This window comes from Tachypleus tridentatus, chromosome 1 (genome assembly GCF_004210375.1).
Source record: "Tachypleus tridentatus isolate NWPU-2018 chromosome 1, ASM421037v1, whole genome shotgun sequence".
NCBI classification, from domain to species: Eukaryota; Metazoa; Arthropoda; class Merostomata; order Xiphosura; family Limulidae; genus Tachypleus; species Tachypleus tridentatus.
The window spans coordinates 171,605,926-171,631,925 of NC_134825.1; the positions used below are offsets into that span (position 1 = coordinate 171,605,926).

A 26,000-nucleotide genomic window follows, 5' to 3' on the forward strand; every position below is an offset into this window, starting at 1 on the left:
ACGAATGATATACAAAAAACAATACGAATGATATACAAAAAGAATTTTAAAGATTTCAAATTACATTTCTGATATACAAGTAATATTACTCACATGTAGTATTCAATTATTAAATGGATTTCATATAACTTGTATTATAAAACATCAAAAGTATGCCTCTTGATAAAATACAGTTTTAATTAAACCAGACTCAATAAAACAAGTATTTTCCAGACCACAAGAAGTGCACTTAATGAATGTGATCTATGATGATACCACCCCTCTTCACTTTAAAGAAAAGGGTGTACAACCCTCTCCACTTTGAAGGAAAGGGTGTACCTCTAAATATCACTTTGACAGTTAAATATATTATTATAATGTTTTATAAAACAGTACCTGAGATAAGGCCACAACAGAGTTATCATCAGTTGAATATATTATTATAATGTTTTATAAAACGGTACCTGAGATAAGGCCACAACAGAGTTATCATCACTCACTGCTTCTTCTACTAGCAATCGATTAGGTTTTTGTTTTGTTTTTAAGATAGCTGTTGAAAGATCATCTGGGCTAAAAAGGGGGGGAAAAAACATCTTAAATACACAGTATTAGTATTAGTGCACTAAACAACACACAAAATTAATTTATCTAGATTTTATTACAATTAGGATGTAAATGTAGGAAATTACTTTTGTCTTAGATTTTGAAAAATTAGCAAGAACAGTTTTTGCACATTTTTTCACAATGATTAGAAAATGTGTTAATATATTTTATTTTCAGTAAAAAAGTTTGATATGAAGAAGAACTTAACATTTTACAAGTATTTACTCTGAAATGTGAACAAATTATATAGTTAGTTTGATATAAAAGTTTTCAAATTACTTACAATTCAGGAATTTTTTCCAAAAGATTGTCTGATTGAATGTTGAAATAAGAAGAGATAAAAATGTAAACTTGAAGCATAGCTATGCAAGTTCGAGATTTGGAAGACCCCAAGTAGCCTCATTTTTCAATAACAATTTGTTAGTTGTGAATACCTGGTTTGCTTCATAATTATGTGACAAGTTATTTATTTTAAACTTTTTGTTGTTACTAAATAAGGATGTGCAGGTGTATGTTTCATCTGGTTTTAGATTAATCTTTATTGTACTTAACACTTTGAGCAACTAAAATTTGATAACCAAAATATGCAAACTATTTTTTTCCATAATTTAAGTATTTCACAGTGGCTATCATTGATATTGTACTTAGAGAGACTATCCTCTTTTTTTTTTTTACATTAGTACTTGTACTTCATTACTTATACTAATAGTTTAAGTTTAGGTATTTTTTGCTAACAAATAAAGTTAGACTAAGTCTACTGAAATAACGTACAATTTACAAATTAATAAAGTAACATAAATTTAAACCACATTTATTTATTAGTAGAATATAACTACGAAACAATTATATTTTGCTATATCTTTATATGTTGCGACCAGATTTGTTCAGGCAATCTTGTTTTGAAATAATAAATAATTGTGGTTTACGTTGTGTATTACTTTTAATTTTATGTTTTATCAATTACATACCAATTCTCTTGTCATGGCATAAGATGAACGAACAAACTGTTTTTCATCTTTCATTTACCTTTATCTTTCAAGCTAAAGTGATTCTTTAGCTTATATCAAATGAAGTAAAAAAAATAATTTTAAACGCAAAAGTAACACTTTTATGTGTATCTGACTATTAAATACAAGTAAACTTACTTGGGTTTATTTTCAGCCATGGTAAATATACTACAATACAATATCTTACTCTTGAATCGACAAACCCAAACCACACAGTGACAAATCGAAATAGAAACATATAAACAACGATTCTATTGCCCTCTATACTAGACAAGAAGTATTATACAAGTCATTTATCTAAATATTTTTACAGGTAAATGGCTATATATATGTTATCACCTGTTAGAAATGCTCAACAATGTATCTTTGGATTAAAGATTTATCGAAATACAAAAGTATTACCTCATATTTTCATTCATAGCAGAATAAAATAATCATGTTAATCAATATATCAAATGACTTTTTTGTACTTCTTCTCAGACCACTTTTTATGATTATATGTAAATACATATACATCGTATTTGCCCTACTATTATGTACACTTTTTCCTACAAATACCTCACGAAATATTCACCGTATATTACATTCGCGAATGTTCAGTTTTGATATGTGTTTTATCAAAAGCTACTACCGAAAATCATTAAAGGTTTTGAAACATGTTGTATATCCTGTGTAATGGATGGGACAGATGATGACATGATGTGAGAAACAGAAAAGGATGAAGCAAAGGCTCAAAGCAGCTACTCCACGGTTGTGAAAATTCTAAAGATAATGAAAGTTTATGTGAAGATAAATGATTAACTTAATGTATAACTACATATAAACTCTTCAATAAATTTTATAACATTGAAATGTAAAAAAAATGTCAATGAAAGATTTCCATATGTCAATAATTGTTTACTATATATAGAAATTATTAAATACATCAGGGGCTCGATTCCCCTCGGTGGACTTAGCAGATAGCCTGATGTGGCTTTGCTATCAGAAAATACTCTCCCCCCACACATTATTAAATACATTTTGTATATATGATGTTCAAAACTTTTTTTTTTCAATTTAACATTTCAAAATTGGCTGCGCATTGTATTTATAATGGATTATTGGTAGTTTTGGATCTAAACGAACTTTAAGCCGAATTACAAAAAGTGTGAATAATTCCAGCAAATTTCTTAAGATCCATTGAAGATTGTCTCTATCCAGAAATGGCCAGGAGGATGAAAAAAACCTACGTGAGGCAAGAAGGTTTCTTAGACTGCTTTTACAAAAGTTATTTCGTAAAATCGTTATTGGATACAGCTTATTCTCTGCCTAAAAAATCAATAGTAAAATTCTATAGCTTAACGCGAATCTTATACGGCTCAATTTTTTTAAAAATGTTGTAGATAAATTCCACATATTAAGCTACACCTATTACACTACGCCAAACTTTCATCGGTCAACCAATAACAAACATTTTCTATAAACGTCTATATCAGTAGATCTCAAACCTTTTTTATTTGTGGACCGCCCGAATTATGTTGTTATCAAGGTAAACCACAATAGAATCTATACACTATGCTGTCACTTCCATTTTCTAATCAAGTAGTTTTTTTTTTTCCAGACAAACCGATGTGGGACCTTGGACCACCAGTGGACATTAAATCACAGATTAAGGGCGTTGGTCTAGATTAAGAACTATGGTATAAAATCGTGTTGTAAAACGTATGAGATTGGTATAGTCTGATGATTAGGGAGCTCGACATGCAATCTATAGGTCGTGAATGTGATTGCTGTTGTTGTTGTTTATTAAGCACAAAGCTACAATAAAGGCTGGCGATCTGTGTATTGAAACCCAGTTTCTAGCAGTATAAGTCTGATTGGTTTAGTAAGTTTGGAATTTCGCGCAAAGCTACACGAGGGCTATCTGCGCAAACCGTCCCTAATTTAGCAGTCTAAGGCTAGAGGGAAGGTAGTTAGTCATCACCTCCCACCGCCAACTCTTGGGCTACTCTTTTATCAACGAATAGTGAGATTGACCGTCACAATAGAACACCCCCACGGCTGAAAGATTAAACAAACCAAACAAATATATATCTATATACACATAGATAAAATCAATACGAAAATATTTACCATTTAATATTTTTGTAGTTAAATACAAAGCTTCACAATAGGCTATCTGTGCTTTGACAACCATGAGTATCAAAACTCAGTTGCTAGCGGTATAAGTATGATGACACACCATTGTAACACTGAGAAAATAAAGTTAGTTAATTATATGTTAAAACTTTTGAAGTATCAATAAACTGGTTTGTTTACACCATAGTTCTCTAAGTTGTATAATTTCACTTCTAGATGCAGTGCTTTTAATGTTATTTGGCCAAACGTTCCATGAGGAGTAAAATAATTTCTTGAACTGTGTTCTTACTGTCATTCTCTGAGATAACTCGTTTCCTCTGCATAAGTTGTTTTAATAAGCCAATAAAATGTTGTTAGGCTGTTTGATTGAGAAGAATCATTCAACGGACTGAAGGAAGAATTGACCTATATTTTTGTATTAGTATACATAACTCTTGAAGATCTACACAATTTAGATAAGAATGTCGATGATTTTGCGATGTGGGCAGTGTTTGCAGAGACACAACTTGGGAAGTAAGATATATTTACCTAATATAACAAGGCAATCAATACAGCAGAAAGAAAATACTATATAACTCGAAGATAGCTAATAACTATTTTTCAAGCCATAAAACGTTTACACTTCAAACTGATAATGCGGTATTGAAGTGACTGGTGAAATTTCACATTCCAGAAATTAAGATAGTAAAATGGCTATAAAACATCCAAGATAACAACTTTAGCATCATGCACCATCCTGGATAGAGTGTACATTCTGAAGCACTTTTTCATTTCCACAATCTTCCAGCATCTGGACACTTAAGAGTTAAGAAGTCGCTGGAGAAAGATAGAAAACACTCCTTTGGATTAAATTTCAGGAAACTGTACTTCCCAGTGGAATAGCGGTATGTTTGTGAACTTATACTGCTAGAATAGTCCTTTGGGTAACTTTGTGTTACGAACATCCCCCCAGCATTATCGATGTTTAGTAGAGATCTAAAAGTGCCACTGGACATTTTGTACTCATATCCAGCGGGTAGCCACTCAGCAGTCTTACACAAATACATAGAGGGATTAGGGAACACTCTTGTGGTCATGCATGATTTTACGTAGGAAAGATTTATCAGCTGATAATATGACAAGAAGCCACTACGATGTTAATATTGATGAGACTAGATTCCCTCAGGGTGACATGATATGGCTGTACAATACCTGATACAAGAAAGAATGAGTTCCAAAATTAAGAGACTATCAGGAATAGCCTGATGTATGTAAAGGATTAATGATGTGGTTTGCATAGCCCCAAACCAATGAAAGTACAACAGTGATGCAAAAACTGAATGGATAACTTCAGAAATTAATTTATCAATGAGTGTTAACCTGCTGAGGAGACCAGAGTTCCTTTGAAGATCATTTCCAAAGGATCAACACGAATGGAACAGATAGTGATTTCACTTGACCACTAATCTAGAATAAACTTTTACAGTGACAGGACAGCCAGTAGCAACAAATAACAATAAGTCATTTCATCTGCATACAATGAGCCTCAGAAGAGACACCAGTCAAAAGTACTTGGTAAACGCATAGTTTATTATAATGTTTACTTTTGTATTAGAGTGATTTAAGGGACTTCACAATCCAGAAAGGAGAAGTTTTATAAGCTATATTTTCGATGTTTTAATTTAGATATCAGTCAGGTAAAGATCGAAATTAACACATGAGTATAAATAAGAATAAGCAGTTATTGGTGATTCAGTCTGTAGTATCAATTTGAATTGTCAAATTCATATAATTCAAAGACGTTAGTGATGGTCACATATGTTCTGTGTTTGTAGGTTGTTAAGTTAATAAGTTGATTAGTGCCCCCCAGTGGCTCAGCGGTATGTCTGCGAACTTATAAAGCTAAAATCCGGGTTTCGATACCCGTGGTGGGCAGAGCACAGATAGCCCTTTGTGTAGCTTTGTGCTTAATTCAAAACAACAACAACAACAAGTTGATTAGTAAAAAAATTCTGTTGAAAGTAGAAACGTTATTTGTGAACTTCGATTTGTAACTACTTATAAGTGAAAGAAGTGTGCAGCAAACATTACAAAGAAATGTCAAAATTAAACGGGTATCGTTATATGACTGGATATAGTCTTATTTTTACATAATAATTGAAGTGAACCCAACCAAAGATTGAAGACGTTACAAAGCACAGTACGGATTAATGAATTACATTAAGAAAACATTTGGGATAAGAAATAGATAAATAGCAAAACAGTAATACTTTATTATATATATATATATGGACCTGTTGTAACACAAAACGGCACCAATTTGTTTTTATAGATTTTACCTTCTATTAATAGCGTTTCTTTTAAGAGGTATGATACACTATGTACCACACACACACACATACAAGCACTTTATATATATGTATATATTTTAAAATAAAACATTGAAATATTCATTGGTATAACAATTTCAACTAGGGGGAGCTATCTAAAAATATCTGAGCGGGTTGTTTGTTTACAGTTGTTAAATTTCGGTTTTTATGCTTTATTAATATTTTCTAATTATCTAGAATTACGGTTGTGATTATTTTTAGTAGTTAAAACTGTAACACCACTAATTGGTGAAGTATTTGTCAAGCAAAGCTCAGTTTTTGTCTTGTCAATTTCCAAGCCTACAATTAATCAGGAATACTAGAATCTGTGACAGTTATGATTCACACTCTTCGTACTAAGAGCATCATACAACGATGCGTACATGTTCAATCATGTTGTTGTTTATAGTTTAAAGTTGAGAGTAAAACTAGAACCCCAAAGCGCATCGTTCAATGAAGCTTGATCTAGAGGTGATAACATCAACATCAATCAAGCGTAAAAAACCATGGCCGCGTTTTATTTGGCTTGGAGTTGGACGAGAAGAAGAGGTAAGTGATTGTCAAACACAAACTTTTAAAGTGTGGATTAGTTGTTAGAACTGAACGTTTTAGTTATTTTTAAAGTAGCGTCGCGAGGGTTAGTGTTTGCTTAAAACTAAAAGTTAGACTTACGCCACATATGCTTCTGTTAACTAAATCTTAATCGTGTATTTGTGCTTTCTTTTTAAACTTAAAGTTGTACAAAACAATAAGACTGATTCAGTGATTCCGAGTTTTACAATTTGTAATTTGTGCATACGATAGGTTAGGTGAATTAAACTCCATTAATTGTATTCCTAGGACTAGAAATAAAATAGTGTATATATATATATATATATATAAAAGAATGAAGATAGTAAAGTGTAGTTTTTATTTTTATTATTATTTGAATTTCATCTTATTTAATTGTAAGGTTGGACATTTAGATATCTTGTTTTAGCCAAAAAAGTTTACAATTGAGAAGCTAGCCCTGATAGCAACCCTAAAGGGCAAGCATGTTCAGTGACAGGATTACAGTTTACAACCATCAGGTTGTAAGTTGAACACCCAAACTATCAGGTCAGAAGAAGATAGTTAAATAATATGTTGTTGTTTTTTTAATTCATGTTCAAGTTTATCATCTTTGTAAATATAATGGTATGTCAGCAGACTTGAGGATTTATTAACAAGGAACAGAGATTTACTTTGGAACTTCAAGGGCAAAAATGATACGTTATAGCTCTTTCAGATTTCAGGAATGTATTAGTTGTCAACAGGAAATATTTACCAGGTGAGTGATTGTCTGGGTGTACTTTGGATCAACATTCTAGCAAATTAGATTTCTGAGGTAGAGTTGAATCTAAGTATACAACTTTACAAGTGAAGGGAAACATGTCATGTATTATTTAAATCTAAGTATACAACTTTATAAAAGTGAAAGGAAACTGTATTATTTAAATCTAAGTATAACTTTATAAGTGAAAGGAAACATCATGTATTATTTAATTTTACATATGGGGATGTTGGAAATAAGCTTAGTCCATTTTATAGTTATAATAAGGTTATTTGCAACAGATTGCTAGAATTTGAGAGTTTGGTTGAAATCAATATGTTAGATGTCATTGGGTCTTATTTTGACTAAAATAATTTTATGACAGCACTGCTGCAGAAAATATTTGATTGTGTCATGAAAATAAAAATGTTGGTGATGGAAGGTGTGATTTGATGATCTGAACAGTATTCTACCATTTTGTTTTTGTGTTTGTTTGACTTAGTTTGGATTGTTTGTTGTGATGCTTTATGAAATAATCAAATTGTCACTTGTGACCTGACTGTGTCACATGTTGTTATGTTCATAAATAAATTATGTTTTTCTAAATACAGCATGTTAAGGCTTTTTCTGTTTTTGATACACAGATTGAACTGATGTAGTACAAAGTTGCCGAATAAAACCAAATACCTTCAGACTAATTTTATGCTATTTATATACAGTTAATACACTTGGTAATGTCAGTATTCGTTATGTGATCTTAAAACCTTTACTTCAGATGTCCATGGTCTAAGGATTTGGATTGCGCTTATGCTTGTAATATTATTAGGTTAAAATGCATGCTCATAGTGAAAAAAAACTTGACTGAAATATAAATGTGCTTCTGTGATGACGAGAAAACCCACTTGTAGAGAAAATTATATATGTAAAAACGGCTGGTATGGGTAGAGAATGCTCTACGTAGTGGAGCGAACAACATTTTGACCTTCTTCGGTCATTATCAGGTTCACAAGGAAAGAAAGAGGTAACTGAGGTAAAATCTAAGCACGCCCTCTACATTCCTACACTCAATTACACAACCAGCTTGAAACTTGGCGAGCTATTGGTCAATTACCTCCTTCTTTCGTTGTGAACCTGACAATGACCAAAGAAGGTCAAAATGTTTGCTCTGCTACGTAGAGCTTTCTCTACCCATACCAGCCATTTTTTACATATATAAAAGTGCTTTATTTTACTATTATTGTGATAATTATTAAAAATCTGTATATTTTTAGCCTTTTCTTCTCTTTGCATAAGAGAAATGATAAATACATCTTTTCATTATCTTGACTCTAACATTAATATGATTTCTCTAACATTAATATGATTTTTAAAAGAGTACAAACTACTATAATTTGTTTCCTACTTTCATGATTTAGGGGAACTAATGTTCTTCGAATCTCTCAGTTTTTCCTTTTTAATTCTTTTTATTTAGGTTTGTAGAATCTTATAATATTTCTTAATAAGTTGTGTTAACCTTGGAATTACCAATGATATCACATGGATTCTGTGCACTGTTGGGACAGTCTTTGAATTTACAATGCTGAAATTTGGGTTTAGTTTCCCATTACAAACACAGCAGACAGCACAAGATGGCATAACTCTAAAACAGACAACAACCTGTGAATTGTATGAACTTCAGTTTTAAAAAACATTTTAAAAAATATTTATGGATCACTTTTCTTTTTCTTGTTGGTCATGACTTTGAAACTGACAAACCTTTAATGAAGTGTTTGTCACACAAACAAATTTAAGCAAATGTATCGTCAATATTGCAACAATTTCAACTAATCTAGGCATAAAGTTACTCATTGTCATGAAATTTGTGGACTTTTACCAACATAAAATGTCATAAAAAGAAATCAGTAAATTGAGGGTTGAACAGTCCTTGTATTGGAACAGTAAATTTGGTGTTCATCCAAAATTGTGAGATACATTTTTTAACTTTGGAGAATTTATCACAACAATTTGTTTAATTGGATGAGAAAAATACAAACACCTTTAGTCATAAAAGTGTTCAGATGTCTTGTCATGAATAAGTCTCAAAGAGTTTACTGGATTTCTTGAAGAGTTCAAACTAATTTTGTGGCTAATTTGTACCTTCTGCTGCAATTGCTTAGTATCAAACCTGTGTTGTTTTTATAAGTACTTGTAATTGAAAAAAATATGGTTTAGTTCACTGAAAACAAATTTTGAACAAATAAAAGTAAAATGAACATTTTAATTTTTTAGTTTTGTTTACAGATATGTATAGAAAATGTTTTACTTCACTAAAAAAAACAAAAAAACTTTGCCAGCAAACCAAAGTAAATTGGATAATTGTATGTTTTAATATGTTTCGTTAAGTTGGTTTATGTATATCTTTGTTCTTGTATATTTAAAGCTTTGCTTAACAGTTTGCTTGAAGAATACATGTTTATGAAAATCTTGATTCTTGTACATAAAATAGGCACATTTGACTTGATCTTTCAAAGATTTCTAACAAATGCTATTTCTGAAACTTCAATAAAAACTTACCTGATAATTATTTCTTATTTTTTCTTAGTTAAGTACAATCAATAATGTATTCTTACCCATAATTCTTAACAAGAAAAATGACAGCCTTTTCATGGTGGACAGACAGAGAATCAGCACTTTACACCTTCCATCAGGACGCAGCAAGAAAAAAATCCCAAGATTACAGCCTCATCTGTGTGATGCTGTTGCAACAACTGATGTTAATGGTAATTCTGGACAATTTGTGATATAAGTTTAATAATATGTTGAAAAAAAATCTCTTTCCAAGCAATTAATTTTTTGAATACATGCTATGAAAGTTTATCCAGATGGTTTAACTTGTGTGAACTGTTTATCTAGATGGTTTAACTTGTGTGAACTGTTTATCTAGATGGTTTAACTTGTGTGAACTGTTTATCTAGATGGTTTAACATGTGTGACCTGTTTATCTAGATGGTTTAACTTGTGTGAACTGTTTATCTAGATGGTTTAACTTGTGTGAACTATGTGTGTTAAATAAAAGTATAAAATTATGGATTCATGTGTTTCCTTTTAAGTAAGATTGAAATAAGTCCTTGTAATATGATATACAGAGTCTTAAAAAAATAAGTTTTATTGAAGATCATGGTGTCAGAAATACTATTTTCACAGTATAAATGCTTTCCAAGAGGACAATATAAACAAAGGACCTTTTCTTATTTTTATTAACTATATCTATAGCTTTTGATAGAGTCAAATACTTGGTATTAATGAAAATGTTAGAAGAACCTGACATTGATGGTAAAGATTTGAGAATTTTAAGAAGCTTGTGTTGGAAGCAAATTGTAGCAGTGAAGATAGAAAATGAATATATTAAATACAAATTAAGGCTGTCTTATAATTTGACTTTTTAAATTTTACAATGAAAAAAAATCCTGAGGGAAATGAGGATTTGCTAGGGCTTGTCTGTGGAAGACCAAGTGTGAACAACTTGCATCATGCTGATGACAGAATAAGAAGCTGCAAAACCTTTAAATAAAATTATTAGTGAAAGTGAGAAGAAAAGTTTAGGTATTGACTGTAGGAAATCAGAAGGTTTGACAGTTGTGAAGGAGATCATTTCTGTATTTCAATGTAAATGAGGAACAGATAAAAGGCAACTGAATAAATCTAAATACCTGGGAAGGTGGATAACATCAGATGGTAAATGTGATCATGAAATAAGATAAGGATGGCAAAAGATGCATTTCTGAAAATGAAGAAAAGATCCTGACAGATGGTGAAATTTCTGTGGAAACAATGTTAACGAGTTATGGATTGCTATTATATCAGCTCTTGTGATTACATCAGAATGTTGGACAGTATCACCAATTGTGTAAAAGAGAATTGAAACAATTGATCTGTGTTTCTTGAGATGCATTTTAAAGGTACATTGGACATGTCACAATTCAAATGAAGATATTTTGTCAAGAGCAGATTGGAGGAGGAAACTGTAGACTAACACCAGACAGAGACAGTTAAACTTTATAGGTTGCATTATGAGGAAAGAAGAAATTGTAAGTCTGGTCTTAACTGAAAAAGTTAAAGGAAGTAGAGACTGTGGAAGACAGAGGTTAACTTATATCAGGAGTCTATCTAAATGGATGAAGGTATTGACATTAGAAATTCTTTGTGCCTCAAGCAGAAGAGATTTGTGAAAGACCGTGCCCACCAATGTCGTGTTTGGATATGGTACACAGAAATGTATATATGTATATTTTATGTATTGAAGGTGAAAGAATGAAGTATTGGCTTCAATATATAAATTTTCCTTGAATCTTGAATCTTCCAACCCAAATTTGATATTTTATAACAGTTACTTAGTTTGACATTTGCATTTGAGTTATGTCTGATAGATGGAATATCCCCAGTGTTTTTGGTTGCTGTGACTACATACCTTTTTGTTAGGAGATAAAAGAAGAATGAAAACAACTGACAATGAACAAACTTTCCTGTTTTTAGGTTAGAATCTCTTAACAGACATCACAGTTTTGGTTTTTATATTAACTTCCATCATTTTCACATATTGCTGATTTGATTATCTGTATAAATCTAATGTAATTTATAGCATTAGAACTGTTTACTTTTAGATATAAATAACAAAAAAAAACACTATACTCATAGGGTGAATACATATATTTGTATATGTTAAGCAGTGGAATGTAGAAATGGGTAATGTAGATTTTCCTACCATCCCAAATGCTCTCTAACTTCTGATCGTTTTTCCACCTTTACTTCCCAACAAGTTTAAAATGAAATTTGTTGTTACTAGTTTCTGCATGTTTTGTGAGTCAAAGTCTTGGCTTCCAGTGGGTCCGTAACTTCTAGGCAGAAGGCACCATTTCACCAGCTTATTCAATCCAGTTCTACATAATATAATCCATAGGTGTTATCTTTTGAAGCAAAATAAATCATAGCCAGGATATTGTGGAGTACAGTAAGAAGTATACAATAGATTATCTACTTTCATGTAACACACATAGTGGCTCACTGACCAGAGACAATGTTTATTACTTTGGGCTGTAAATTAACCTATCATAGATCACCTGGTGCTATTGGGCTGTTGATATGAAAAAATACATCCTAGGGAATTATTAAGTGTTTTGGCTGTTTGTAGGCACATTGTGGTTTACAAGTTATGGCTGATGGACAGAAGTTAATCAGTGTTTTTGCAGCCCACTTTTTGAATATCGAGGAAAGTTAGCTGAACTTTAGATGCAGCTTTGTACTTGCTTAGTGATGGGCTTTTTGGTTCTATTACCCCAGTTAAGTTTATCAACATCCTGATGTATGTGGTGCCACATGTAAAAATACAAACCCATATCTATGTGGGGATCGCTACCTCACTCACTGATACAAGTTTATGTATTGCACAAAGACATAAAAGTATCACAAAACACACTTAACTGTGTTTGATTCTAGTTCTCATTAGGACATGCCATTGGTGTTATTTGTTACTTGTTTGTCATTAATACTGTTATTTTACAATTTAGTGGATAAGACCATGCATGTGTGTAACTTGAAGCAATAAAAACAATAATTTTGCTCAGTGTAATATTAAACCTTCAAAATCTGTCCAGGTAGCTATAATTTTATAACTTTAGATGCATGGAGTAATTCATTATCACAGAATATTGTACTTACATGCATTAAGTCTTGTATTTGTGGTGTTTTTGTATTTACCTCACACATACTGACTTATTTGATCTGTGTTAGTACGTATACTGATAGCTGTTGTTGAGTGATCGCTGATTGCAGTTTAACAAGTTATGTACATGTTATTTAGATGTTTTGTAATGCTTTACTGGACATTTTAGAGCATTTGGAATGAATTATGTTTCAACTATTACTTCTAAGTTGAAGAAAGAAAGTATCGTTGGTTGACATTATACAATAGTTTGTAAAACATCATTCTTACATGAAGGTGTTGGTACTTGGAAGAAAAATGGTGGTCACTAACATTTTGTAACAAAAAGCAGTTGAAGATGGAGTCTATATTTGTAAATATGTTTTTTATGCACAAAGCTTTTTCTTGTTATTTGTTATTCAGGGCCCTTTTTTGGAGGTATTCAGTACAATGGAGATATATTTCTTTGGCATAAGGACTCTGATCACCTTTGGTGGATCAAAGGTATACCAGAACTTGTTACTTATCGTTCACAGAATGATCACGAGGGTAAAGAGAATAGAAGAAAAGGTAATTGGGTTTATGGTATAACAGTTTATGATAAGGTATTGCTTTAAGTAAGAGAGTGTACACATGTGTTTAAGGTACATTTAGAAAGAAATGATATGTTATTTCCTAGTGGTTAGCCATATCAGATGACAAGCAACAAATACATATGAATACTCGTGAGAATTTAGACATCTGGACATTATTGCTTAATATAGTAACTGTTAAGTATAGTACATTATTCTATGAGCTTCATCAGACTTGGTAAAATACAGGTTTTGAGTTCAAGCATTTTTGATGTAGAATTCTTGTGAAGGTACCCAAAAGATGGAAGTCATGAGATGTTAGATCAGGGCTATATAAGATTTACGAAGCATTGTCCATCCTGAGATTTCAGCTGTTATTGTTACATGAATTCCCATCACCTAACATGCTTTCCTTTTCATTCATGGGGGCGTTATAAGTAACAGTGAATCCCACTAAGAGTAAGCAGTATCAACTGTTTCTTCCCTGTAGTTTGTAACTGCTAAATTAGGAGTGGCTAGTGCAGATAGCCCTTGTGTAGCTCTGGACAAAATTCAAATCAAACAAACAGTTGTTAGATGATTGACTGTAGGATTTTGTTAATAACCACTGTCACAGATGTCTACCGGTATTTGTTTTGGACATGCAAAACAGAGGATGTTTGAAGTGAACATCATCGTTTGTTGTTCACAGTTTAGTCACATTCAAGGAATGGGAAAATTAATCGTGTTTGTTTCTGAAACCTATAGAAATGTTGTACATCAGGAATTGCAGTTAGAAATAATAGAAATTTGACAAAGAGTTAGGAAAAATTCATCTTTACAATTTTAATTTTCAAGGTGATATTCATAAGAGTTGATGTACCTGTACTAGTGTAGCATTGTAAACTGTGTAGTTTGTGAAATTTTTGTAATTGTTTATTCTCTGAACCAATTAGCTTATTTTAATTACTTGTAGGTTTTCCTTACCCTCGAATTGCCATCTCTTCAAGTGGTCATAGAATAGTAGTTGTAATGGGATTGTATAAAACTTATATATGGCAAGGTGCTTCTACTCCAAGACCTGGAACAACAACAAAAGGTTCTTGGCTCCCAGGAAAGTGGCTGAACCTTCCAGAACACTCTTCTGTCCTCTTACCTAATTCAGAGTGCAGGGAAACTTTCATTCAAGCATCATTTCTGTGTCATTATTTATTGGGAGAAATCTGCATCATTTCATTTATATTTAACTTTCATGAAACCATTTGCATCACATTTGGAGTAATTCATAATCTGAATCCTGTCTTAATATCTTCACCTAAGCCTTCTTTAGACATGTTTTGGCACACAGTGCGTCTTCCATTTCATAGTATAGGAAGTGAGTGCCACCCAATCAGAAGGAAAGGAGCATTTATCACAAAGTTTTCACACGATGCAATGATCCTCGGAGCTGCTGTTAACCAGTACAAATCTGAAAGTTCCCGAATTTTGTTTGTTTCTCCTTTTTCTGGTTCTCAAATCCCTGTAGATTTTAAAGGTTCTGGTGCAATACAGCCAGTGTTGCCATGTGCAAGGTTAGTATATAATATATTAATCTTCATCACAACATTATGAAACTTGAAATAAAGCATTTGAAAACAAAGTAAAAAAAAACTTGAAGCATGCATCTGTGAAATTGATTTAATGGTCTGCCTACTTCACAGTTAGATAAACTGAATAATTTAATGTTAATAATTCAAAGCTTTATTATTATATGTGTATGAATACATGAAGAATGTATTTCTGTTGTCCAGCTTATTTTGAATCAAAATTCTGCTATATTACAAGTTCATTTCTTAGTTTAAGAACTGTATGTTATTTTGTCTCCCTAGTGGTATTAAGTGACCTACCAGTTGTTATTTACAGTGATGTCATACTAAACTAACTAAGTGAAGTGGCAGTAATTTAAGTTCAAAAGTCTAGCGGGACTGAACTGGGGCCTGTTGGACAACCAGAGGCACTCAGAAACTGTGGTTTTTATTCAATCCCACTTGTGATTGTAATATATTAAGTGGTCAGAGTAAAAGATAAGAAATACACGGAGGTAAGTGTTATAGGAGTACTTTCAAAACTGGACTGTTGATGAGGGGGATGGACCTATCTGGTTATAGTGTCTTGAAGGTGTCATGAAGTCTGTGTGTCTGTGAGAGAAGAGCAGGGAGATGAATTGTGCTGTACATTGTTACATAAGAAAGCAGTCAGGTAGATAATGTAATGTTAAAACCCAAACTGTACATTGTTACATAAGAAAGCAGTCAGGTAGATAATGTAATGTTAAAACCCAAACTGTACATTGTTACAAAAGAAAGCAGTCAGGTAGATAATGTAATGTTATAACCCAAACTGTACATTGTTACATAAGAAAGCAGTCAGGTAGATAATGTAATGTTATAACCCAAACTGTACATTGTTACATAAGAAAGCAGTCAGGTAGATAATGTAATGTTAAAACCCAAACTGTACATTGTTACAAAAGAAAGCAGTCAGGTAGATAATGTAATGTTAAAACCCAAACTGTACATTGTTACATAAGAAAGCAGTCAGGTAGATAATGTAATGTTAAAACCCAAACTGTACATTGTTACATAAGAAAGCAGTCAGGTTGATAATGTAATGTTAAAACCAAACTGTACATTGTTACATAAGAAAACAGTCAGGTTGATAATGTAATGTTAAAACCCAAACTGTACATTGTTACATGAGAAAACAGTCAGGTTGATAATGTAATGTTAAAACCCAAACTGTACATTGTTACATAAGAAAGCAGTCAGGTAGCTAATGTAATGTTATAACCCAAACTGTACATTGTTACATAAGAAAGCAGTCAGGTAGATAATGTAATGTTAAAACCCAAACTGTACATTGTTACATAAGAAAGCAGTCAGGTTGATAATGTAATGTTAAAACCCAAACTGTACATTGTTACATAAGAAAACAGTCAGGTAGATAATGTAATGTTAAAACCCAAACTGTACATTGTTACAAAAGAAAGCAGTCAGGTTGATAATGTAATGTTAAAACCCAAACTGTACATTGTTACATAAGAAAGCAGTCAGGTAGATAATGTAATGTTAAAACCCAAACTGTACATTGTTACATAAGAAAGCAGTCAGGTTGATAATGTAATGTTAAAACCAAACTGTACATTGTTACATAAGAAAACAGTCAGGTAGATAATGTAATGTTAAAACCAAACTGTACATTGTTACAAAAGAAAGCAGTCAGGTTGATAATGTAATGTTAAAACCCAAACTGTACATTGTTACATAAGAAAGCAGTCAGGTAGATAATGTAATGTTAAAACCCAAACTGTACATTGTTACATAAGAAAGCAGTCAGGTAGATAATGTAATGTTAAAACCCAAACTGTACATTGTTACATAAGAAAGCAGTCAGGTAGATAATGTAATGTTAAAACCCAAACTGTACATTGTTACATAAGAAAGCAGTCAGGTAGATAATGTAATGTTAAAACCAAACTGTACATTGTTACATAAGAAAGCAGTCAGGTAGATAATGTAATGTTATAACCCAAACTGTACATTGTTACATAAGAAAGCAGTCAGGTAGATAATGTAATGTTATAACCCAAACTGTACATTGTTACATAAGAAAGCAGTCAGGTAGATAATGTAATGTTAAAACCCAAACTGTACATTGTTACATAAGAAAGCAGTCAGGTAGATAATGTAATGTTAAAACCCAAACTGTACATTGTTACAAAAGAAAGCAGTCAGGTTGATAATGTAATGTTAAAACCCAAACTGTACATTGTTACATAAGAAAGCAGTCAGGTTGATAATGTAATGTTAAAACCCAAACTGTACATTGTTACATAAGAAAGCAGTCAGGTAGATAATGTAATGTTAAAACCCAAACTGTACATTGTTACATAAGAAAGCAGTCAGGTAGATAATGTAATGTTATAACCCAAACTGTACATTGTTACATAAGAAAGCAGTCAGGTAGATAATGTAATGTTATAACCCAAACTGTACATTGTTACATAAGAAAGCAGTCAGGTAGATAATGTAATGTTAAAACCCAAACTGTACATTGTTACATAAGAAAGCAGTCAGGTAGATAATGTAATGTTAAAACCCAAACTGTACATTGTTACATAAGAAAGCAGTCAGGTAGATAATGTAATGTTAAAACCCAAACTGTACATTGTTACATAAGAAAGCAGTCAGGTAGATAATGTAATGTTAAAACCCAAACTGTACATTGTTACATAAGAAAGCAGTCAGGTTGATAATGTAATGTTAAAACCCAAACTGTACATTGTTACATAAGAAAGCAGTCAGGTAGATAATGTAATGTTATAACCCAAACTGTACATTGTTACATAAGAAAGCAGTCAGGTTGATAATGTAATGTTAAAACCCAAACTGTACATTGTTACATAAGAAAACAGTCAGGTAGATAATGTAATGTTAAAACCCAAACTGTACATTGTTACAAAAGAAAGCAGTCAGGTTGATAATGTAATGTTAAAACCCAAACTGTACATTGTTATATAAGAAAGCAGTCAGGTAGATAATGTAATGTTAAAACCCAAACTCAACTGTATTTTAAACTATAAAAATTTAGATGCAAAAGTTTGTCTAATGTAACTTTCAATTAAAGGAATAGTCCTTCTTAGGGCCAGGGATCGATAGATCCAATGACAAAGTTTGATGTGGTTGAAACCAGTGTACATAAAGAAAACAATTTTCACAGGACACGTGCCAAATTAGAAACTTGTTCAGTGCCCAAAGCTGAAAAGACAAGACATGTTAGTGTATTTTAATGATGGGGAGCTCTGTGAGCTTGTATTTAGGTATTGGTACTATTGATCATGTTGAAGGTGGATATGTGCTAGGGGTGGACATGAGAGAAGAGAATTCTGTTGTTTGTGCATTTCTTGTTTGTGAGCTTCTGAAATAGTGAGTAACTAGTTTGGTGAGATGTTTATTTAGAATCAGAAATTGTACTAGTGATTTAAGTGATAATCTGTGTGCAATTTTGATGGCTCTGTAGGGTTTGTGACCATTTCTGTAGATTGAAGGGGAATTTTGCAGGTAGTGGGATTACCATATTCAAAGAGTAGTCAAATGTAGACTTTGTAGATAGTGTTGTTGTGAATTTGTTGGACCAAGCTCTGCTAGTGCCAACTACGTGTTTCAAATTATTTCTTATGCTAGTATGGTTGATGACATCATTGAAAATAGTGATTTCTTACATGAAGAATCTTATTTAAAATGGGAGGACCTCAGTAACAACTTAAGCCTTATTTAATAAACATTTTTGAAATAGAAAGATTCAATATTTTTGAAGTAAATAAAAATATTTTATAAAACAACAGGGAATTTCAAATAAAATGAATATTATAGTTAGAAACTATAAATAGTGGTTAACAGGTTTTATTGAAATGAAGTTAGTGTATTTTTCAGTGTAAGTAGGATTATGAGAAAGGAATCATAAGATTTGTTTTCCAATTTGTTGATCATAAACAGATCTTCGTTGTCATCTGTTGTTTGATTCTGTTGGCCTTAGAATCTTTGAAATCAATGTACATACAAATGTGTGATAATTAACATCTAGAGATTTTCTATGATTATACTAATATCTGTTTGTACTAATATCTGTTTGAACTTTGTTTTTTTAAATTAAAAACATTCTATTTGGCCTTGCTAAAACAAGCAGTTCTTTATGAACAAAGTAAACAAAATTGTTGATTCTTTCAAATTATAACAAATATAACTGCTGTTGAAACCTGACTCATGTTTATGATTTCTCCTCAACTACAAAAATGTTATCACTCAACCTTTGAAAGTAGATGGTATAGTAATTAAAAAAAAAAAACAACAAAATAAAACTTACTGAGAATTGTAGTCAATCAGAGTTCTAGAACAATTACCCCTCCTCGTTTCTTTCATCCTATTTACTATAGATAGAAAATATAAAATTCCTTAAAGGTGTACAAAACAAAAATAATTGTTCAGTTTGTTTTCTTGTGAATTTTACCACTTCTGAGGCTTCGTATGATATATACAGACTCAAATCTAATTATTTCAGGACTTTGTATGATACATACAGACTCAAATCTAATTATTTCAGGACTTTGTATGATACATTCAGACTTAAATCTAATTATTTCAGGACTTTGCCTAAGTTCACAACACAATGTCTAATTCAATTTCTTGCCCTCCCCCAAGACAAATTCTCATCTCTAACAAATTAATCATTTCAAATATTTTCATTTTTCTTGTGAAATGATTTAACTCCCTCACTTCATGGGCAGTTTTATCATTTATTTTACCTTTACTAAATTTCAATTTACAAAAAAAAAATGTAATATGTCAGGAAACACCTCTGAGATTCTCAAAAATAAAAGTTTTATTATGAATCTGTATGATGACAGCTTAAGTGTTTGTTAGATTTTGGACTTTATGTGACCATACTTTCTTTGTGATACATAAGCATACTATTTATTAATATAGGAATTTTTCAATTTTTTTTATTTATGCAGGTATATGCAGTTCCCCCCTTAACACATTGCTGGAGAAGGTTGATCAGTTGCTTTTGCTCTAGCTACCTGTTGTTATGTACCACTCACTTATAGTAGTACCATTTGTCTTTCTATGGTAAAGATAACTGAAGAGTCTTTTGTAGAATGTGAAGTTAAACAGTAGTTAGAATATCTCTCTAGGTTATGACCTTTCTTGTTTCACTGGGAATGACAGGTTATGATATTGATTCTGGGTAAATCTGATGTTTATAAGTTAAGTAAGTAACTAAAAATTTATTCAATATAGAACATGACCTGATATGGTTTAGTCTAGCATAAGGTATCAACAGAGATAATCTTGCTTACAGTCCAAGTATGTTAGAACTACTTTAACCCCAATTCTTCAGTAAAGTCAACTGTCTGTTGCAGCAAGAAAGTACAATTGTGCTGTGTTTGTTAAATAAATTCTACATTTGGGTTCAGTGGCTCTTTATTTTTCAAAACTCATTTAGTCATGATACATAGAATTATTTTGGGGTAAATAGCTTGATAGATCTCCCATTACTTAACAGACCTCTCTTGTCACTCTTAGGGGAATACAGTACCAGCTGAAAATATCACATCTTTATAAAGAAAACAAGAACTATTGTAATGGTCTTTTAATGACAGCTAACACACACTTCAAGAAATCTTTACTGTAATCGGCATAAAGTTCTTTCTGTTCCCAGTATTTTGTTTTTCTTCAGTGTGTAGTTAAAAAAATAATAAAAAAAAATGTATTTCTTGTGGATTAAAAGTACCAAACTTATTTTGTCATACAAGTTTCATAAATAAACTGGTTTGTGAATGTGAAAAGCACATTTTTTAATTTCTTTTGGATGTGAACTTTTTTCATAATGCCCTGTAACTTTGAGGTGTTTTCTTTGTTGTGTGTATGTGTGTGTGTATATATACGCTTATCTTGAAAGTGGAAAAAGTTAGCCTTGAAATCTCTTATTGGTATATATGTCATATGTATATGTATTTGATCCATAATGAAATAAGACTGAAATATTTTCCTTACAAAATGTGAAATATGGTATTTAGCTATGGATCAAATACATATACATATGACATTTCAAACTGTTAAGGTTTTGCAAGTGTTAGTCATTCATTTTAAGATGTATATATATAATGAAACATCTGTTGGATAGAATTTAATGCTCTCTAAATGAAATATTCAAGATTTTTCTAATCTGCAGTTAAAACATTGTGTTATGATTTACATTTCTCTGAATGTTATTAGGAGTTACTGGATTGCAGACCTAGCTTGGACAGCAGACGATGCATATTTGGTTGGTGTTACCCATCAGGGCTCACTCTGTATATTTACAAGACTAGGAGAATCGTTATTGCTGACCACTTCTGGATGTTCCATGGACTTTGGTCCTTCTTACTTCATAACCCTTCATCCTTTAGTTACTGTGATGTAAGTAGAATATACGTCATTATTATTACTGGTAACATAAGTAACATAAGTCACTGTGATGTAAGTAGAATATACGTCATTATTATTACTGGTAACATAAGTAACATAAGTCACTGTGATGTAACTAGAATATACGTCATTATTATTACTGGTAACATAAGTCACATAAGTCACTGTGATGTAAGTAAAATATAAGTCATTATTATTACTGGTAACATAAGTAACATAAGTCACTGTGATGTAAGTAGAATATACGTCATTATTATTACTGGTAACATAAGTAACATAAGTCACTGGGATGTAAGTAGAATATATGTCATTATTATTACTGGTAACATAAGATGATTGAAATAGCCATTGACCTGATTCTTATATAATTGGCAAACATTTTCTTTTTCTGCATCTGAATATTTCAAATTTGTGTTTGCACTTTTATTAATGTAATTGCTTCATGCAAATTTAAATAATTTAAAAAACAACATTCAAAATAATTTATTACAAATTCATGTATTTAACTGTTACACGTGCACACTTATCTAACTGCTAAATATATAAAAATTGTGAATGCAGTTCAAATAAGAATAAAATATCTGTTTTTTTTATCTTTCAATACAAGAATTACCTACAACAAACATATTCTAAAGTTACATTTATGTTTTTTGTTATTGAAGCTTTATGTGAACAAATCCAGGGGGGGATAAAATGATAAATAAAAACTATGTCATTCGTATCTTATCACCAACATCTACTGTTTCATCTACCGTAACATTAACTGTAGTGGGAGTTCCAAAATATCTTTAGTTTTTATAATGATAGCAGATTGTAATAGACAAGTACAAATTTTTTAACTTAAAAAGATTTAGATCTCTGAACTGTTTTTGTTCACTTTATTTTTTATTGCTATTTCAACTGTTGTTCAAAGAGTAATAAGTCACCCAACTGAAATGCAAAGAGGTTAGGTTAAACAGATTTTAAAGTTACATCATACAACAGCTAACTACTTATGTTTCTTAAGGAGAGATCACAAACATACTTATTTAAATTTTCATCTATAACGTAATAAGTTTTCAATTTTTATATTGTAGGCCAACATGCATCTGGATACCTACTTTCTTTTTCTAATTTTATTCACTCCCCATAAAATAATTTACTTAGCTTTAAACTATGCATGTTAGAGCACAAAACATATTCCATGCTCTAGAATAGAATATTACAAATTTACTATAATTTACCTGTCTTTCTAAATAAGATAAAATAGATTAGAAAATTCCACTGATTTTTGTTGCACCAACTTCATGCTGTACAGACACCAACATGTGGAATAGTGATTTTTACCAGGACAGTAGAACAAACTATCATAAGAGTCATGTAGTTCACAGAGTGATTTTCTGTTGGTTATAAACATATATTGTGAGTGAGAAAACATGAGTAACTAAATTATTTCAAAAACATGAAGAGTTGGGAAGGCCTTCAGTGGAAGGTGAAATACATCTATTGATATCTCAGGTAATAAAGAAGTTGGAAGGTTCTTTTTATGTTCTGACCTGTCAGCATCTATATTCATGTATGTAATCGATGAACACTCTGAAACACGTATGAGGAGATAAAGAAAATATAAAGAGCAGAATTCGTAGTATAGAGAGAAGAGAATGGGAACTTATAAAAATGTTTTTTTAATTTAGAAATTAAAAATTAGAAAACATTAAAGTTTGAATTGTGAACTACATTTTAGTTCCAAGTTTATTGATTTACACTGCTGATAAATTAATTTAATTAAACTTTGAATGTAATTCTGGAAAAAAACGTTTACTTTGATCTACCTCCCACCTGTATACACAGAATTTATATAAAGCATAAATACTTTATTTTATTAAAGTAACATCAGCATTAAAAAATATTGATTTAAGGGCATTTTTAACATAAAAATAATTTGATTTTTCACCACCAGAAAAACTCAGCATTTCAAATGTACTATTTTTTTATCTAAGTCTTCTTTTAACCAAGAGAGCCCTGATCTTGTTGGTTGTCAAAGTTTACTCTCGTACTCACTGCTCAAAACTTCATTACAAGAGATTGTGTGTTAAAGTTGGAGGATCCTCACAGTTATTGAAACCTTAACCAATTTACTGCTGCTTCGGCGTGTGGGGTATAGTCTACCTCTGACAACTGAATGTGAGTCTGCTATATATGGTTTACAGCTCGCAAAAAGTTACCCATGTTTAGTTGGCACTCATTTAAAACAGTGCAGTCAAAGGCTTAACTGTTAGCATGAATTAGTGCCTAAATTTTGCTTAAGTCTGTAATTTTGTTTTACAGTCTTTTGTGTTATTCATTGTTTGATGTTTCATTCTTTTTTTCATCAGTAACAACTGTTGTATTAATACTGAATCATACATTTTATTTGTGAGAATCATTCATCCTCTTTTACTTGCGGCCTGGCATGGCCAAGCGCGTAAGGCGTGCGACTCGTAATCCGAGTCGTGCTAAACATGCTTGCCCTCCCAGCCGTGGGGTGTATAATGTGACGGTCAATCCCACTATTCGTTGGTAAAAGAGTAGCCCAAGAGTTGGCGGTGGGTGGTGATGACTAGCTGCCTTCCCTCTAGTCTTACACTGCAAAATTAGGGACGGCTAGCACAGATAGCCCTCGAGTAGCTTTGTGCGAAATTCCAAAAACAAACAAACAATCTTTTACTTGCATGAAAATTGAATTGCAGTGCTAAGCCATTTAAGTTAGGAATGCATTTAAAGTTGCTGCTTTGATAATAATAAACAGAACTTGAATAACCCTTTCTTTTGAAAGATTCCCCTACCACTTGCATGCATGAAAATGGATCTTAAAAAAAAATATTTATAAATAATTCACGATGTAATATACCATACCACAAAGACAAATATTTGAGATATAGAACTCAGGCTTCTCCATTTTGTGCAATTCATATGTTGCTGTTATTGGTACTTTTTACATTTGTATTACTGGATCTGAAACATAATAAAAATAGAAGCTTTTATGTTAGATCTTTTATTGCTAAGTGAATGCTAGACTCAAATGCATAAACGTAACAACTAGTCTATGAAATCACCTACATTTATATATTATTTTGTTAGTGTTTTAGTGTACGAGTTTCTTGATTAGTACATACTCGTATCCTGGCTCAAACTGGATTAATTACCTTTATTATTGGTTTTGAGAGAGAGACTTTTGTACCAAGTGCCTTATGCTATGTATTTTCTTTGCATTGTTGTGTCTACTTACCATTGACTTATTATAATAGGTAATACATTTGTTATGCATTTTTAAAATATTTCTTGGGATAATTTTTTTTATGTAACACAGTACATAACTAAATTTAATGTAAAATTAACTATAATATGTTCATTAATTCAGAGCTAAAGGAGAAAGGAATGATACAAACAGCTCAAATCAGCACAATGATACTCTACAGTCCACTCTTTCTGGAGAGGTGATGCTACAGCAAAGATATTCTGTGTCCACACATCCTCAAGAGTCAATGATCTTGGTGTCTGATGGCTATCTTGTAACATGTTTACAGATACCGTTCTCATCATTTGGCCTCACTAGAGTCTTAACTTCTCTCCAGATGCATTGTCATCAGATGTTGTATCCTGTGATGCACAAGTATTCAGCTGGTAATTCTCTTTTAAGTTGTAATCCTGTCAAAAAGTCTGTGACGTTCTCTGAAACTGATTTTAAGTTCACTAGTGGAATCCGTACACATGCCCTTGACAGTTCAGCATTTCTCTTGTCTAGTCAGACATCCGAATCGAGTCTTGAAGCTGATTATTCGCAAACCCCTTGTATCTGGGGTGGAGTTAGTGGTTTAGACAGTGGGAAGATAACATTTGGAGATCCTGTGACATTTGACACTACTCTGAGTGAAGCTGTTTTAAAATCCACTTCCATTAGATGGGAGGCACATAATGTTGCAGAGGGTTTGAAAACACTGATCACCATATGGGGAATTCTAGCTTCTGTAGGGTGTCCTTGGACTGTTACACTTGAGCAACAAGCATGCTTTGTTGTGGATATGCTTGGAAAACTGTTTCACTTTGTTTTAGACAGTGATATTGGTAAGTTCGAAGATTCTTTCTATATGATTAACTTTACTTATAATGGAATTAAGACTGACAAAAATAATTCCATGCTGAAGTTACAATGATCAGGATCTGGTTCTGCTATAGATTTAAGACTATAACACACAAACTGCTTGATTTGTATGACTGAAATAGAAAGAATAAATTAAAGCTTGTGTCTAACATCATGTTCACTATATTAATGCCACAAAGTTTCAAATAATATCACCTTCATAAATAAGTGGTATTCACTGCCTGTATTTCAACAGCAGTTTTTACAATTCTGGACACCGACTGAAAAAAATAACAAAGAAATATGAGTTATTGATGTAAG

The 26,000-nt window shown here is 31.8% G+C and overlaps 2 protein-coding genes across 5 annotated transcripts in view; one reads left to right on the top strand and one right to left on the bottom strand.

The window, feature by feature from the left end:
• The window catches only part of LOC143230294 (transitional endoplasmic reticulum ATPase), a 32,405-nt gene extending 30,549 nt beyond the window's left edge, over positions 1-1,856 (bottom strand). For 2 of the 4 annotated variants that reach the window (XR_013016380.1, XM_076463561.1), the window contains exons 1-2: positions 1,728-1,856; positions 444-549 (exon numbers count right to left, since the gene is read on the bottom strand). Coding sequence is in view for 1 of the 4 variants with exons in the window: in XM_076463561.1 (XP_076319676.1) it covers positions 444-549; positions 1,728-1,747 (126 nt within the window). In the remaining 3 variants the exon portion in view is untranslated. Of the gene's footprint in view, positions 1-375; positions 550-1,550; positions 1,598-1,727 lie in introns of those variants that run through there. The other 2 variants (XM_076463563.1, XM_076463570.1) reach the window with 2 other exon arrangements.
• Positions 1,857-6,168: 4,312 nt separating this feature from the next.
• LOC143230306 (uncharacterized) overlaps positions 6,169-26,000 on the top strand; it is a 69,841-nt gene continuing 50,009 nt past the window's right edge. Inside the window, exons 1-6 of the mRNA XM_076463588.1 lie at positions 6,169-6,604; positions 9,973-10,105; positions 13,447-13,593; positions 14,551-15,145; positions 21,389-21,571; positions 24,960-25,663. Coding sequence (XP_076319703.1) covers positions 6,509-6,604; positions 9,973-10,105; positions 13,447-13,593; positions 14,551-15,145; positions 21,389-21,571; positions 24,960-25,663 — 1,858 coding nt within the window. The 5' untranslated portion in view covers positions 6,169-6,508. The remainder of the gene's footprint in view (positions 6,605-9,972; positions 10,106-13,446; positions 13,594-14,550; positions 15,146-21,388; positions 21,572-24,959; positions 25,664-26,000) is intronic.